At 44.9% G+C, this 16,328-nt stretch overlaps 1 protein-coding gene across 5 annotated transcripts in view; it reads right to left on the bottom strand.

The window, feature by feature from the left end:
- The window catches only part of col6a2 (collagen, type VI, alpha 2), a 111,190-nt gene that overhangs the window by 51,124 nt on the left and 43,738 nt on the right, over nt 1-16,328 (bottom strand). For all 5 annotated transcript variants that reach the window (XM_072483073.1, XM_072483054.1, XM_072483064.1 and 2 more), the window contains 5 exons: nt 13,212-13,274; nt 8,205-8,267; nt 6,634-6,687; nt 4,892-4,927; nt 3,731-3,793 (listed from right to left, as the gene is read on the bottom strand). In XM_072483073.1, the coding sequence (XP_072339174.1) occupies nt 3,731-3,793; nt 4,892-4,927; nt 6,634-6,687; nt 8,205-8,267; nt 13,212-13,274 (279 nt within the window). The remainder of the gene's footprint in view (nt 1-3,730; nt 3,794-4,891; nt 4,928-6,633; nt 6,688-8,204; nt 8,268-13,211; nt 13,275-16,328) is intronic.

The following is a 16,328-nucleotide window of genomic DNA, read 5'->3' as shown; positions in this document are numbered from 1 at the left end:
CTAGTAGACACATCCATTATCGTCAAAAGATATTGATTACCACTTTTTGTTTTCGGAAGCGGTCCTGCGCAATCAATTAGGACCCTTGTAAAAGGTTCCTCAAATGCTGGAATGGGTATTAAGGGCGCTGGTTTTATCACACTGCTTGAGGTTTCCCTATCACTTGACATGTGTGACATGATTGACAAAATTTAACTACATCTTTATATAGTCCAGGCCAATAAAAATGTTTCTGGATTTTAGCTTGAGTTTTTCTTATTCCCAAATGACCTCCCACTGGTACCTCATGTGCAACTCGCAACACCTCCTTTCTATACCCTACCGGCAATACTACTTGATTAACTTCTGTCCACTTTTCATCCGTCTGCATATGTAAAGGTCTCCATTTTCTCATCAAGCCATTACTTTTACGGTAATAACACTCTAGTATACACTCAGATTCCTCTTCCGTGTATGCTTTCTGATACATCCGGTTTATTTCTACATCTTTCTGTTGTAACTCCGCCACTTTTCCTGAACTAAAAATATCCACCTCATCCTTCACCTGTTCTTGTTCTGTTTCAGCCATCTGATCAAAAATCGTTTCTGATAAGTGCACTTCAACTTCATCTTCACTCTTTGATTTCTCCTCTTGTCTTAACCTGTGACTTTGCGACCTTGTTACTACACAGTCCAGAAAAATCCCAGGATATTTGTCTTTCAACACTTCAGTTGTCTGATTTTCCACTAGCTTATCAACCACAGTAGGCATCACTCCCACCTGCGATCCAGCTATATCATTACCTAAGATAAACTGTATTCCTGGACAAGATAGTTTCTCTATTACTCCTACTACCACTTCACTACTCTTCGCTGAACTTTCCAACCTTACCTTATATACTGGAACGCTACTCCTCTCACACTGAATTCCACATATCACCACCTTTTCTGGCAACATTTTTCCCAACCTACATAACTCCTCATCTCTTACCATTAAAGATTGACTAGCTCCCATATCTCTTAAAATTGTGACTTCTTTACCTGCTCCTCCTGATACACATGAGTAAACTTTACCCACACAAGTAAATTCTTTAAAGACATCTGGCACCTTCTTATCAATCACCTCTTGATCAGGCTGTACAATCCTTTGCACCTCCTTCGCTTCACTTGGGCTTTCCTTTACCACTTTAACAAACCCCATTGTCTTATCCTGTTTTACCGCATCAGCCTTCCCAGCCTTCAACCACCAACACTGTGACTTTACATGGCCTAGTTTATTACAGTGAAAACATTTGAAACTTTTCATTTCTTTTCCACCCTCCTGGATTTCTTTTTTAATCTGAGGTACACTCGCCTTATTATCTCCCATCAGATCACCTTTACCTTTACCACTTGAGTATTTCTCCTATCCCCAGTTTCTATCCCTCACAGGCTGAAACTGATGTCGTAAACCAAACTTTAATTAATGAACTAATTCATAATCACCTGCCATTTCTGCTGCTAACCTCGCAGTTTTAACCCTCTGTTCTTCCACATGAGTTCTCACTACATCAGGAATTGAATTTTTAAACTCCTCCAAAAGTATAATTTCTCTGAGAGCTTCATCCATTTGGTCTATTTTCAAAGCCCTTATTCACCTATCAAAATTACTCTGTTTGAGCCTTTCAAACTCCATGTATGTTTGACCAAATTCTTTCCTTAAATTTCTAAACCTTTGTCTGTAGGCTTCAGGCACCAGTTCATATGCACCTAAGATGGATTTTTTCACCTCCTCATACGTCCCAGATACCTCCTCATACGTCCCAGATACCTCCTCCGGTAATGATGCAAATACTTCACTAGCTCTACCTACCAGCTTTGTTTGAATCAGTAATACCCACATGTTCTGTGGCCATTTCATTTGTTTAGCCACCTTCTCAAATGAAATGAAAAAGGCTTCTACCTCCTTCTCGTCAAACCTTGGCAATGCTTGGACATATTTAAATAGATCCCCACCACGCCTTCGACTTAGATGCTCTTTCTCACTATCCTCCAACTGTACGTTTCCCTTTATGCCTGCCAATTTTAACTGTCATGTTTCATGGCCATTTTCTGAAGTTCAAACTCTCTTTATGTTTTTCCCTGATCTGTATCTCCCTTTCTCTTTCTTTCAAGCTGCTTTAATTCTTTCTCATGTTCCATTTGTTTAAGTTGTAACTGAATTTTTGCCATTTCCAATGAGTCAAACTGTATCTCAGGCAACTTTAAATGCCTAGCCACTGCCGTAATTACCTCATCTTTTCGTATTTTGTCAGGTAATGTTAACTGCAATGTTTTTGCCAAATCTAACAGCCTGCTTTTAGTCTCTGTCCATAAGATACTGCGTGTGACCGTCTCCACCCCCAAAAACTTCTGAGCCTCTGAAAGGGCCATTGTCCACAACACACTCCCCACTTAAACTAGAATACCACACCTGAAATGCATCGACAATATGCTGACCCCCTCCCTGTCTTTAGGTTCACTAAGCCAATCCAATAAATAGACTTTTATCTCCCTCGAGCCCCCAGTTGTTATGGGTCAGGGTTTAGAGAATCCCAAAGTGTACCATGGAGTTCACCTGACCCACAACTTTTAATAGATTGTGGTATGGGGAGCACACGGCTCACTCTACAAGTGTCATACTTCAGAAATGGAAAAGTTCTTTTTAAAGCAAAACAATATTTATTCTATGAACTCAAGTTATCCTTTTTAAAACAAACAGTGAATATCTTAGCAACCATTAATTCGAAGATAACCCCCAAAGAATACAACACTAAGTAACCCGCATGCTGTCCTTTTACACCCAAAAGACTTAACAAACCTTTAAACAGAAGCACATCAGGGTTTACATTCAATACTGAAAACATTTATAATTCTGAATTCACCAAATGATTAAGAGATAGTCCTTCATGGCAGAGAGCTCAACAATACAGCTGCTTTGGCTGACTTCAGCTGCAACACACTCAAGCTTTTTCTCAAAGTGAAACTTACAAGCAGAACCAGAGCTCAGCTCCACCCACTCTCTGACATCACTGCAGTAACATGAGCAGCCAAACATTTCTTAAAGCGACATTCTCATGACAATTGTATGAGTGCAAAAAGGGGGGTTGCAAAAACCCGGTTCCACATTTTGTGTGTGTGTGCGAAATAAATCAACCCCCTTATGTGACCTCAGCTTGAGTTTTCTGTGGAGCTATTAATTGAAGATCAGATCACTCGGAACTTGAGGTCTGGGAAAAATAGCCGTCACTTATAAAGGGGGAAATAAGAAATAATAAACACTTTTCTGCTTATGGACAGCTAATGGGGGGGAGAAATCAGAGCTGTTCAAACTAATCCCCCTCCCGTCTGTAACACCTACAATAACCTTGCCTGACACGATGGCACTGGTTCTGGGGGTAGCTGCAACATAAATGGGGAAGAACTACCCGTGTCTGAGAACTGCCATGTTAAAGGGGGCAACACCATTGGCTAACAACTATAAAGATTGCCATGACGACTGATGCCGTTTATTCTGGGACAGCCTGGCTGAATCAATCGGTGATTCTGCCCATGGAAGGTTCCAAGCTCCTGGGACAGGTTCTCGTCATTTAATGGGGAGTGTGACTACTGAATTCTCCTCACACAAAAAACCCTTGAGATTTCTCCTACCCTTTTCTTCCAGCTCCTCTGCCCATTTCACTCATGTGTTGACGAAAATGCTTTAGGAAAAGAAAAAGTAATTCATGCTCACCTTTTCTCCCAGATTTCCTTTGGGTCCAGGGCTGCCTTTGGATCCAAGTTCACCTCTGCGACCCTAATGTTGAGAATGAAGGAAAAAAATAAAGCAACCTGGGACAGGTCTCAGCCTAACAAGAAGCCAGATAGAGTTGTGCGAACAGGCTAATCCATCTTCCTTTTAATTCCAATATCTACATGTTTCTGTGTCTATACAGGGCATGATTTCACCTCCAAGTGAATGGGTTTTGTGCGAGTTAAAAATGGGCCCATGACATATCTCTGCACATGCATGAACACAGGGGGCAGAATCGTCAGTTCCTGAGGCTAAGTGCCGGCGCCAATGGCGAATCTGCGGGTGATTCACGATGGGAAAATTGGCGCGAGCCCCTCACTGATTCTGGTAAAGGAGAGGGGCTAGCAGTGGCGGTGCATGGAACTCCTGCATAGCGCGTGGAAAACGGCCGGTAAATCACTGGATCCAGGGCCACACATGCGCAAGGCCGACAAGCTGCACTGGTCGCACCGGAAACCATGGCGCCGGCCATGCTGGAACCCTAACCCGCCCACCCCAACCGCACTGTTCAACCCCTCGCTACCCCCCACCACTCCCCCCAGCCCGTTCAGAAGCCCCCCGGCCAGCGCACGGATCCCGGACAAATATGGTGCTGCTGGATATTGACCGCAGCCAGCATGCCAGGTTCCCAACCACTGGGACCACATGTGACCCGTGGCATCGGGAACTCGGTCCATCGAGGGCGGAGCAGCATGGGTGGGCCAGCTGATGGCGCGCCAATGCCTTGCGACTGCGCGCGTCCCGCATCCCAATGACGCCGATTTGGAGGGGGCAAAGCATCGCAAACCGGTATCAAGCTGGCGCCTGTCCCGAATCCGGCGTCGGAAGCCATTCTCCGGCTGATCGCCGATCCTGATTCTGGCGTCGGGGTACGGAGAATTCCGTCCAGGATTCCTCACTGACATATTCAAGACTCATGCACACACATGCATGATAATTTAGGCACTGGCATCGCTGTTGCACCTATTATTATTAGTACGTATAATAAACAATGTCAAGTGACGTGCTGCAAACATCTAGCTTTTGGCTCCATTTCTAAAGTGCGACTGGGAGTTTACTGGGAATAAACCACATCAATTTTTCAAATGGAATAAAAGTTACCACATCTCCTTTGGGCCCAGGAGGTCCTTCGCCGCCCTGTTGTACAAAATAAAGAAGACAACATGTCTGTAAGAAGCCAAAGAATTACAGCTGATCCCTATTGATTTTCTCCAATCTGCCATATTCTATTCTTTAATTGTGATACATTTCTTCTATGTTGGAAAACAAACTACAGATTGGTCAAGCCCTTTGCCCTGCTCCTCCATGTGAACAATCCACACTGGCTTGTTTTTCCACCTTCAACCAAGTCCAGAAGCATCTGAACCAAGAAAAAGCCACTGCAGAGGTTATTGGCTCTAATGTTACACAGTGACCCTGCTATGCGGGAAGGTGAGAAGCCTTCCACAGCTAAATGCCTTATTTTGTGACCAGTCTGGATCTTTGACGGAGCCTCAGTGGGAGGCATATTCACTCTTAGCTCGTCCAAGCTCCACTGAGGGCCTTTTGAAGGACATAAAGGGAGGAATTCCTGGGGTAGTTAAGGGAATGTTGGACATCCTCGAGTCAATGCCCTGGGTACGGGCGGAATTTCCACCCAAGGCCAGCCCCAGCAATAAAGAAAGTAAGATGGGATAGATTTCCTGGTCCCTCCCTCTGGACCGCTGGCTGGAGATCGGCTCCAGTTGCGCCCTAGCCGGAACGGAAATTCTAGGAGCACTGGGGTAAAATTCTCCCCCTGTTTAGACTCAATCCATGAAGAATGGTCACATGGGTTTAATGGAACTGGAGAAGGGGTTGGAAAGTGCAATGAGCGGTGGACTCAAAAACCCTAGAGTTCAGGCTTGGCGGCTATAACGGTTAAAGATAACACATAGCGATGCTCCCTTGAACCCGGTCATTGTTAAATATGCTCATTCCAAAGACTTGTTACGGAAAAAAGTAGCAAAAAAAAATAATTAATTTTTATTCTGAGCTATTTTCTTAATCAGTAGATTCTGAAATTTAATTTGAGGTAGCATTTCGAAATAAATATTTAACCACAAAGAAAATGAAACATAAAGAAAAGGAAAATACGGAGGAAGATAGAATCACGTGTAAAAAAAGAGTGGCGATAAGGAAGGATTAAAGATGGTAGTGAGGAAATAAATTGAGAAAGATGAGCAGGACTGGGAGAGAGAGAGAGAGAGAAGTAGGGTGGGGGGGGGGGGGAGATTGAGATAGTGAAGCAAACAAACAGCAGAGAGAGAAGAACTAGTGTGGGTGCGTCATCGGCGGCAAGGAAGATCCCGCCAGCATGAACGGCTGTAAAATTCCGGTCATAGGTGTGACAAAGGGCAGGTAGGGCGACAGAAAGAGAAAAACATATAGGAAGAGAGTTTGAGGGAGAAAGAGAGGAATGAAATAATGAAGGGAAAAACAATAAAAACAGAAAGACTACAGAGTGAAAGGATCTGAAAGTAAAAAAGACTACAGCTACATTCAGTTTCTGAGTGAAGTTCAAAGAGACAGAAACAGGAACTGTGAGAGATGTCAGGATACGTTTGTACGGATAGAGGAGAATAGAGTCATTATAAAATGAGATGCAGAATAAAAAGATCATACATGTTCCACTACACAATATCTCCACAAACACTTCAACAGTCTTTCCTGTGACAAGAGACTGTCTTTCCTGTGACAAGAGACTGTCCCTCTATCTATCTGGATTGCCCTGAACCGAGTCAAAGGTTCGACCAACAGTGTTGGAATGCAGCGTGTAACCCAAATCCTATTGAGCTTGTTTTGGTTTGAAATGTTAAAATTACCTTTGCACCCTTCCGACCCATTAGTCCTGGACGTCCAGAAGGTCCCAGAGGCCCCTGAGAAAGAAACACCATTAATAAAAGTGCACAACAGTTCTTCAACGTGATGTGTATTTATGTAGTCATACAAGTCATGTTTATATAGAAACTCCAGTGGGTTATATAACAATGTAAAACCTATTCCATCATATATCAATCTGTCATCCAGCCTGCAAAGTGTAAAATGACCCTCTTTTCAGTGTGTTCCTGACTGACTGACATTTAGCAAAACACATTCTGTATCAAAAGAATGAGCATCGCAATCAGATAGAGAGCTGCCATCAATGCACTGGTTCGTGACTAAACCACTGCTCTGATTTCCCACCCTAACCACCTGCAGAGGAGGCCAGCAACAATCTCCCGTGTGCTCAAGCTCAAAATGGGAGCTGAAGGGTGCTGTGAAGGGTTGGTCTGCTTATGATGCGGGAATGCTAGAGGAACAAAGCAATAGGAAGAAGCCACTCAGTTCCATGGTCCCATTTCACCATTCAACTAGACCATGCTGATTTGTACCCCAACTCCTTTTAGCTGCCTTTGATCCATCATCCCTTGTAGGGTGGCATGGTAACATCGTGGTTAGCACTGTTGCTTCACAGCATCAGGGACACGGGCTCGATTCCCAGCTTGGGTCATTGTCTGTGCAGAGTCTGCATGTTGTCTTGGTGCTTGATGGTCGGTGCAGACACTTTCTGTGCTGTAAAACTCTAAGACTCAATCCCGCCGGCAGGAACGGCCAGAAAAATCACACCCTCTGTTTTATCCGTAACCAGCTCATTCCAGGGACTGCTGTTCTCGGAGATTGCGGTGATGGTGCCGATCTTCTCTGCAGATTTGTAACTTACTAGGGAAAATCCAGAACTTCAATTGACATCTAGCGGGCCAAAATGCTCCATTTCTTTGTTAGCTAATCCCAGCACATGCCCCCCAAACAAATCTTGAATGGCTTAAAATTGCAACGCAAAACCTCTTCTCCTGTAGTGAGCACTTTAATTCATCAGCCATTCTTCTGTAAAGGACCAAGAAGCTATCCCAGCACCTCATCCCCTGTACCTTTAGCCAATACTTGTACAATACAGCCTTCATCACCTATAATAATCATCTGACATGTTATGTTACTGGAGTCGGTGGTGTAGTAATAATGTCACTGGACTAGTAATCCAGAAGCCCCAGGCTAATGTTCTGGGGACACAGGTTCAAATCCCACCATGGCAACTGATGGAATTTAAATTTAATTTAAAAAATCTGGAATTAAAGGCTAGCCTCAGTAATAGGGATCATGAAAGCATTGTCGATTGTTGTAAAAACCTATTTTACTCACCAATGTCCCTTTAAGGAGGGACATCTGCTGTCCTTATCTGGTCTGTCCATTCTTTGACTCCAGATCCACAGCAATGTGGTGAACCCTTAAATGCCGCTGAAATGGCCCAGCGTGTTACTCAGTTCAGGGACAATTAGGGATGGGTAGCAAATGCTGGCCTTGCCATCGATTCTCACATCTCATGGAGGAATGAAAAAAAGGATTATGTCACACTCACCTTAGGACCTTTATCTCCTTGACCGCCAGGAGGTCCACTTCTTCCTGGTCGCCCAACATCTCCCTGAAAGAAAACACAGGATTAAACCTAAAAATTCTTCAACTGGAATGATCTACTGGGCATGCTTGAACAGCTACAGTTACTTGGCTATAAGACTGGCTTGGCTCAATAGGCTCGTTATAAATAATTCTTCCAGTGCAAAAGAGGCACCAAATTACCATGGGGGTTATCATTTGTCAGAAACTGAACTGGACCAGCCATATAAATTTGGTGGCTACAAGAGCAGGTCAGAGACATTCACTCCATCCACCACCGGCGAACAGTAGCAGCTGAGTGTGCCATCTCAAGGTGCACTGCAGGAACTCACCAAGGTTTCTTAGACAGCATCTCCCAAACCCACGACCACTACCATCTAGAAGGACAAGGGCAGTAGATACACGAGAACATCACCACCTGAAAGTTCCTCTCAAGCTACATGCCATCCTGACCTGGGAATATAACGCTGTTTCTTCACTGTCGCTGGGTCAAAATCCTGGAATCCATCCTTAACAGCACTGTGGGTGTCCCTGCACAACATAGACTGCAGTGGCTCAAGACCACCTTCCACCTACAAGCTCACCACCACCTTCTCACGGACAATTAGGGATTGGCTATAAATATTAATCTTGAAAGCAATGCTTCATCCCATGTGTGAATCTAACACAAACCAAAGAAGTCACGATATAGAAACAGACTATTTGACCCAAGTGGTCTGTGCTGGTGTTTATTTTCCACAGAAGTCTCCTCTACCCTACTTAATCTAAGCTTATCTGCATATCCTTCCAGGGTCACACGGTGCAGTTTGATGTCTTCTGACGCATTTCATGGTGCACGATGACCAACACCAATGCTGTTGAACTAACCTTATTAAGAACCCATTTTCCTCACATGAACACACATCTGCAATCTATCAGATGCCTTATCCCAACAATCTCTAACATGTGCCATCTGACCTTTAACCCAGGTCAGGTGAATCCATATGTAGTACAAAATGTACATATAGTATCTAATACTGGAGCCTGCATCCACAATCAGCTTTTACCATGACATTTCACTTTTGTTAAAAAATATAAAACACTTCAGACTAGTTCTGTTAGAACAAAATAGGCTGTGAGTATAGCTTATGCAAATCTAGCCTTTCTCATTCTGTTTTGATCAGTCTGTTTTATATTTTACTCATCTCTGTATCTCTGGGTTTTTTTTACAATTCTCCTACTAGATGTTCTGAATGATGACAGAGATGATTTTGAAGGACAAGGGGCCTGCTTCGACATTGTGTCACCTTTATCCACTGGATAGTTTTCTGCACTTTCAGGCTTTGTCTGGCTATCTACTGATTCACTGGTGGTCTTGATCTTCAGCTACACTTAGTGATTCAGAGCAGAGTCGAGTTTCATTTGTGTTCTGCAAGAATCTCCAGTTTCTCCTGTATGGTTGTCCCGTTTGGAGTCTGCACTATGGAAAACCTTGGATCTCCTGCAGTTCCTGTGGACGACAGCAGAATTCCAGATCCCTTCGTGCTGAATCCTCGCGGCCTCTCCAGTGTTCAGTTCATGATGTGGGGATGCCGACGTTGGACTGGGGTGAGCACAGTAAGGAGTCTTACAACACCAGGTTAAAGTCCAACAGGTTTGTTTGGAATCACTAGCTTTCGGAGCGCTGCTCCTTCCTCAAGTGAATGAAGAGGTATGTTCCAGAAACATTTATATAGGCAAAGTCAGAGATGCCTCTGTTTGAGCAGGTACTGCATGCTGTAGCTTAGTGACTGGGCAAATAACAGTTGGAAGCTTAGTTCTTCATCTTCTCCCCATTGGGAGCTGTGCTGGAGATCATCATCATAGAATTTACAGTGCAGAAGGAGGCCATTCGGCCCATCGAGTCTGCACGGGCTCTTGGAAAGAGCACCCCACCCAAGGTCAACACCTCCACCCCATCCCCACATCCCAGTAACCCCACCCAACACTAAGGGCAATTTTGGACACTAAGGGCAATTTATCATGGCCAATCCACCTAACCTGCACATCTTTGGACTGTGGGAGGAAACCGGAGCACCCGGAGGAAACCCACGCACACACAGGAAGGATGTGCAGACACCGCACAGACAGTGACCCAAGCCGGAATCAAACCTGGGACCCTGGAGCTGTGAAGCAATTGTGCTATCCACAATGCTCCCGTGCTGCCTGATGATCCGATGCCGTCTAAAGGAATATTCCTGAAACCCAACAGGGCCAGACAGGGGTCTCTTCTGTTCGTCTTCGCCTTTTTCAACATGTTTTTTTTTTAAGGTCTGCATGGTACATTCCACCAATCCAGTGGATTGTGGATGTCTGGGGCTTGATGTAATGAGGTAAAACTCCCTGTGCAAACTTGCAAAACGTCGTGCCCGAGAGTTGTATGAGACGAGTCCTCGGGAGGCCGTGGCGAGCAAAGATTGATTTCAAATGATTTATTACAGTGATACTCTTACTATCCCTTCTCAACAGCACAGACTCAATTGAGTAATAATCTACGGTTAGTTGATCTTCACTGTTGTCAAATGTGAACAAGTCCACCACAATTTTCTGTCAGGCTCTCTCTGGAACACTTGTGTGGTTAAAGTGGTTCTTTTTGTTGTGATTTACTGTACTTTTGGTGCATTGCCCATGCATCCACCACTTCCCCAATTTGTGCTCCCATTCCAGGCCAATACATTACATCTTGAGCTCTTCTCCTGCACGTTTCCATGCTGAGGTGACCTTCATGTAAGCGCTGCAGCATTTCTTTCCTTAGTGTTGCAGGAATTTTTTCCCAAAAAGTATTCCCTCTACTACATGAGGTCCCTCTCCCAGTGCTCTTGAACAGCAGAAGGGGCTCTGCTCCGACATGTGGGCTGGTCATTTTGCACAATTTGCTGCAGTTTTCTCAGGATGGTGTCATTCTTGGTTGCTTCCCTGATCTTATCCAATTTGGACACACATAGGTTCTTTGTCAGCATGTGAACCTGTGCTTATATTTCTTTGTCCTTGTCTTCATCTTCTTCTTCCAAGAAGGTGACAGAATGTCTGTGATGTATATTTCTTTGTCCGGTTTATATTTAACACTGACCTGGTACTTCTGCAGACAGAGAAGTAACATTCGGTTTGTTGGTGGCCCACAGTTAAGGGTCTTTCTAAGTATAGCTTCCAAAGGCTTATGGTCAGACTCTGGACACGATCATCCCAAAAGGGAACAAGGTTCCCGAGCGAGCGTGTTTAGCCGCATATTTCCCAGTCCTCGCAATGCCGCGAAACACGGCTTGCTTTGAATAAGGGGCCTAAATGGGGAAGCACGGCCGAGGCCACACATAGCCCCGTTTTTTATAGCAGGGAGTTCTGCTCACCCGAACCTCCCGTTATAGCAAGAAATCGGGACCCAATTTTTAAAAATGGCATCCTGATCTCCGATGCCCACAAAAAAAAATCACTGACCTCCCCCAGCCTAAACGCAACCTGGAGGATCAATTGGCGGCCCCTGGTGGCCCCTCCCCCCTCAACACCCACACCAAGCAACTTTGGCCCGATCACGTGCATGCAAAAAATGCCACCTGGGCACCTTGGCAGTGTCAGGCTGGCACCCAGGTGGCAGTGCCAGGGTGCCAGGCTGGCAGTGCCAGGGTACCCAGATGGCACCAGTGCCAGGGCACCACCCTGCCCACCATGCCTAACCCTAACCCAATCCCCTTGGAGACTCTCACAAGTGCCATTCGTGGGGACCAGTGCCAACCTGCACTTGCCCCAGTGCCCCGAGGTGAAGGAATTGAACCCAAAGCCTCACGTTCCTTGAGAACCTGCACATTAGAGTAAGGCTTAATGCCTTGATCTAATCTGCAGATTTGCCACAACCTGATCCCGCCCATTGTGGACGGGATTCCCCTTGCAACGTCTCGCGAAGTTGCGTTGAATCTCGCGATGAATTGCAAGCCGGGTAGATCCCGGGAGCAGGGTCTCCAGGCTTTCAGCAGCCACACTGCGCCACAGCGAGATGCTGTTCTGGTGCAGTGTGTCTGGAAGATCACGCCCTCTACCTCCACATCTTTGCCATTGACAAACTGGTGACAGCATTCTAGGCGAAACACAATTGCTAGCATTTCTTTCTCGATTTGAGTCACTGCCTTTGAAGCGTACCCCAGTGGTGCTTCATTTTACAAGAGGACAGTTCCCAGAGAAAGACTAAACAGAGTGATAAAAACAGAGTGTGACAGAATAGATAAGAGACTTTGTGTAGTTGAGTAGGCTTCACTCACAGCCTATTTGCTTATGGTAGGTCAAGCTGGATGAGCTTATCTCTGTACCATCAGCCCCAGGTTGGGGTGACCCTATGTGCAAAACAGCGTGTTACCATATCGTGTCTAATACTGGAGTCCAAATCCACAATCAGCTATTGTCATGGCGTCTGCAGCTGTGAACAGGGTCTGATAAGCTTCCACTCTAAAGGCACCAGAGCTTTACCCATTTGGCAGGACGCCCAAAGATACCATTAGTAAACACGATTCCTTACTTGGGTTTGCTTTGGTGTTCCTCAGGATAAATGAATTACTTGGTTGAGAAGGTGCAACAGGTACCGCGGTAGCTAATGCAGAAAGTGTTAGACGTCCATGTTCATGCAAGCCCTAACCACCCAGAGGGGCAAAAATGGTACTTGTGAGATTTGGGCTCTTTGGCCGAGAACCAGGCCCTGACAATAATAGGTTTCTGCTTTCTAACATCAGCACCAGTTTTTCCTGAATATTACCTTCACTTCAGGGGAGCAATATCTACTTCCATAATCAGGATCTTCTTATTCGCCACAGTAACAGGCGCGTGGCCTTATTAGCAACAGACCTTTGAACTTAATTAGCCACAGGTTCAGCATCTGTTGTTGGTGACTCAAGCTCCCCTTCCTATGTGAATGCTCATTGGATGATTTGATGATTTAAAAAAAGGTAGATTTGAAGCATGCACACACACAAACCTTAGAGCCAGGATCACCAGCAACTCCTCGCTCACCAGCTGATCCAAAATAACCAGGGGCTCCCTGTGAGCAATAGAATCACAGCCTCATTAATACACAGCACACAGGAAACAGAAACTTTCTCAATGCTAACGCTTTCGAGGAGCGGGCTAGAAATTCACATCTCTTTCTTAAATGCTCGGCTGCCAGTCTGCCATTTTGAAATGATTGGTGGTTTTCCAACCACATCTCTTAAGCAATATGATTGTTAAACTATTGGGGTTCTGAGCCCAGAGCCATTTTCTGGTTGTGTGCTATTTCACAACCATCTTTCACATCCTCAGCATGTCTCAAAGCTTTACGACTGATTACTTTTTAAACTCAGTCACTGTTGTAATTTTGGAAAAGCACCGACTAATTTATGCACAGCAAGCTCCCACAAATCGCATTGAGGTACTGATCAGATCATTTGCTCTTTAGTGGTGGGCTGAGGCACAGATTTTGGCCAAGATACCAGGAACTCCCCCTGTTCTTCTCCAAAAATAGTGCCTTGGAATCATTCATATGCATTTGAGGGACAAATGTGGGGTTGGATTCTCCGTCCCCCAGCCGTTTGCTTCTCGGCGGTGGGAGGCGATGGACTGCCCGCTGGCGGCAGGATTCTCTGTTCATGCCTCTGTCAATGGGATTGTCCCATGAAGACACCCCATGCCCCTGGAAAACCTGTGGACTGGGGGTGCGCTGCCGGAAGGACCAGAGAATTCAGGCAATGGACTCCTAATGTCCCATTTGAAAGATGGCACCTTTAACTGTGCAGCACTCTTGTCACTCAAGGAGTGTGGGCCTGGACATTTGGACTCGAGACACTGGAAGACAACTCGAAAACACAACCTTCTGACACAGAAGTTAAGAGTGTTACCGACTGAACCACAAGTGAAAAGGTGTGCTTGTACCTGAGAGCTTGAGGTTTGAGTGATAACAGCTGCCATGTTAAACATTCTGATCTAGGAGCAGAGCTTTTGGGAGTCTCTGAACTGCTGCGTGAGAAGCCAGTTGAATGTTGGTGGATTTTAATGGGTGGAGTTAGCAGATTTGGAAACAAGGACACCTGCTGAATGATTGAGGACAGCCAAGAGGCCTCAGCTGTTAGCCAAAGGACTCATGAAGGCTTCCACCAGGTCTCAAATGGTAACTACACACAGCAAGTTTCCACAAACAGCATCAAAATATGACCAGATAATCTGTTAGTGGGTGTTGGCTGAGGGTTAAATAATTTGGTTTGCCCACATTTATTCTTTCAGATACATGTTCACAACATACAAACTCGTATGAGGATGAGCAACTTGCATTGATTATAGTGCCTCTAACATAATAAAATGTCGCAAAATATTTCCCAGAAGGGCAAATGCCAATCCAAAGGTATCATTAGGTTTGGTAGCTACAACTTAGCCAAAAAGAAGTAAATTTCCAAAGAAGTGTCTTAAAGGTGAGGGAAGGGAAGGAAGGAGCAAAGAGGGGCTTAGGGTGGAAATTACAGAGGTCAGGAAATGGATGGCTTAAGGAATGGTCATCAATGATGGCAAGAAGGGGCAGGCGGTGGCATAATGGTATTGTCACTGGACTAGTAACCCAGGCACCTAGGGCAATTCTCTGAGGACCAGGGATTTCCACCATGGCACATAATGGAATTTGAATTCCCTAAAATTCTGAAGTTAAAAGTCTGATCATAACCATGGATCAATGGTTGTAAAAACCCATCTCATTCACTAATGCCCTTTAGGGAAGGAAATCTGCCACCCTTACCCGGTCTGATTCTACAGCAATGTGGTTGACTCTTAACTGCCCTCTGAAATGACCCAGCAAGCCACTCAGATCAAGGGCAATTAGGGATGGGCAATAATCCCATGTTTGTAGGAGGAATACAAAATTTGTACAGGGCTATGGAGGAGGTTACAGAAATGAGAATGTGAGAGGCAATGGAAACACTTGAACACAAAGAGGAGTATTTTTCAATTGAATCATTGATAAGAAGAGGAATCACTATAGATCAGTGTGTGTGGGGTGAACAGAATACAGATGAGCTAACACTGAAGGAGTTGGCAAGTCTGAAGATAACCAAAGTAGAAAGGCTGATGCAGGTGCAGAAGAGGAAGTCTTGGTGATGGAGAAGGCAAGGGGTTGAACGCTCAGCTCAGGGTCAAATAAGACAACAAGGTTGTAAAGTTTCAGTCTCAGGCTATTGAATTAGTGGTGAGGCAATGGAGGCTGGGGCAAGGACGGGAGACAATGACTTTGGCTTTCCCGATATTTATCTGGTGTAGATGTGGAACCTGCCATCATGTTTTCAGATCACATCCCCGAGAGGCAGCATGTTGATGAGAATGTCAATCCAAATCCTTTTGCTTTAGTACCCTACAATTTTACCACATTAACGACACTGTATAAATACAAAGTTCAACCAACAATGCTGAAAACAGTAAAGAGACGTAGTAAATCTGGGGATAATGATTATAAAATCAGCTAAGTGCACAAGGGAAAGTAAGTTGCAGTGGGTACTTACTGTGATGAGCCTTGATTACAACACAGCAAGTACATGATTTAGTTAAATTTGGGAGGGAGGAGAGGAGAAGTTACAGTGTAGTGCTGGCCAACGAGGATTTGGCGAGCTTCATTTTCATTATGTCCTGGAATGTGAGATGAATGTCAGATAATAGCAATGTGTCCTGATGTTGCACAGAGTTGGGCTTTCAAGAGACTGAAGAGTTGGAGAGAAGCATTCGCCTTGAAAGGGCAAACCAAGTATCTGTGTGACAGGTGTAGACATCGCAGCAACATGGGAGTTCCACTTGACATTAAGCCAAGAACATCAATAGATGATGGAGGATTGAGGGCAGAGCAGAGAGTTAGGGAACAGATTGGCCACACTGGCGAGATAGGAAGGCAATGTAATTTAAAGAGCGGAAAGATAGGAGATTTTCATTGTCCCATCAAATTCCGTGTGCGAATCAAGATGTCACGTCATTGGAATCAGAATGAAAAAGTCTTGTGTTTCTTGAAGGTGTATGATCACTGGGAGATGACTGCATTATGGAAATAAAGACATCACAATTCTGAGGAATGGGCCATTAAAGGAATACA

This window comes from Scyliorhinus torazame, chromosome 2 (assembly GCF_047496885.1).
Source record: "Scyliorhinus torazame isolate Kashiwa2021f chromosome 2, sScyTor2.1, whole genome shotgun sequence".
In the NCBI taxonomy this organism is placed as follows: Eukaryota; Metazoa; Chordata; class Chondrichthyes; order Carcharhiniformes; family Scyliorhinidae; genus Scyliorhinus; species Scyliorhinus torazame.
This window is presented reverse-complemented; position numbering and strand designations above follow the sequence as displayed.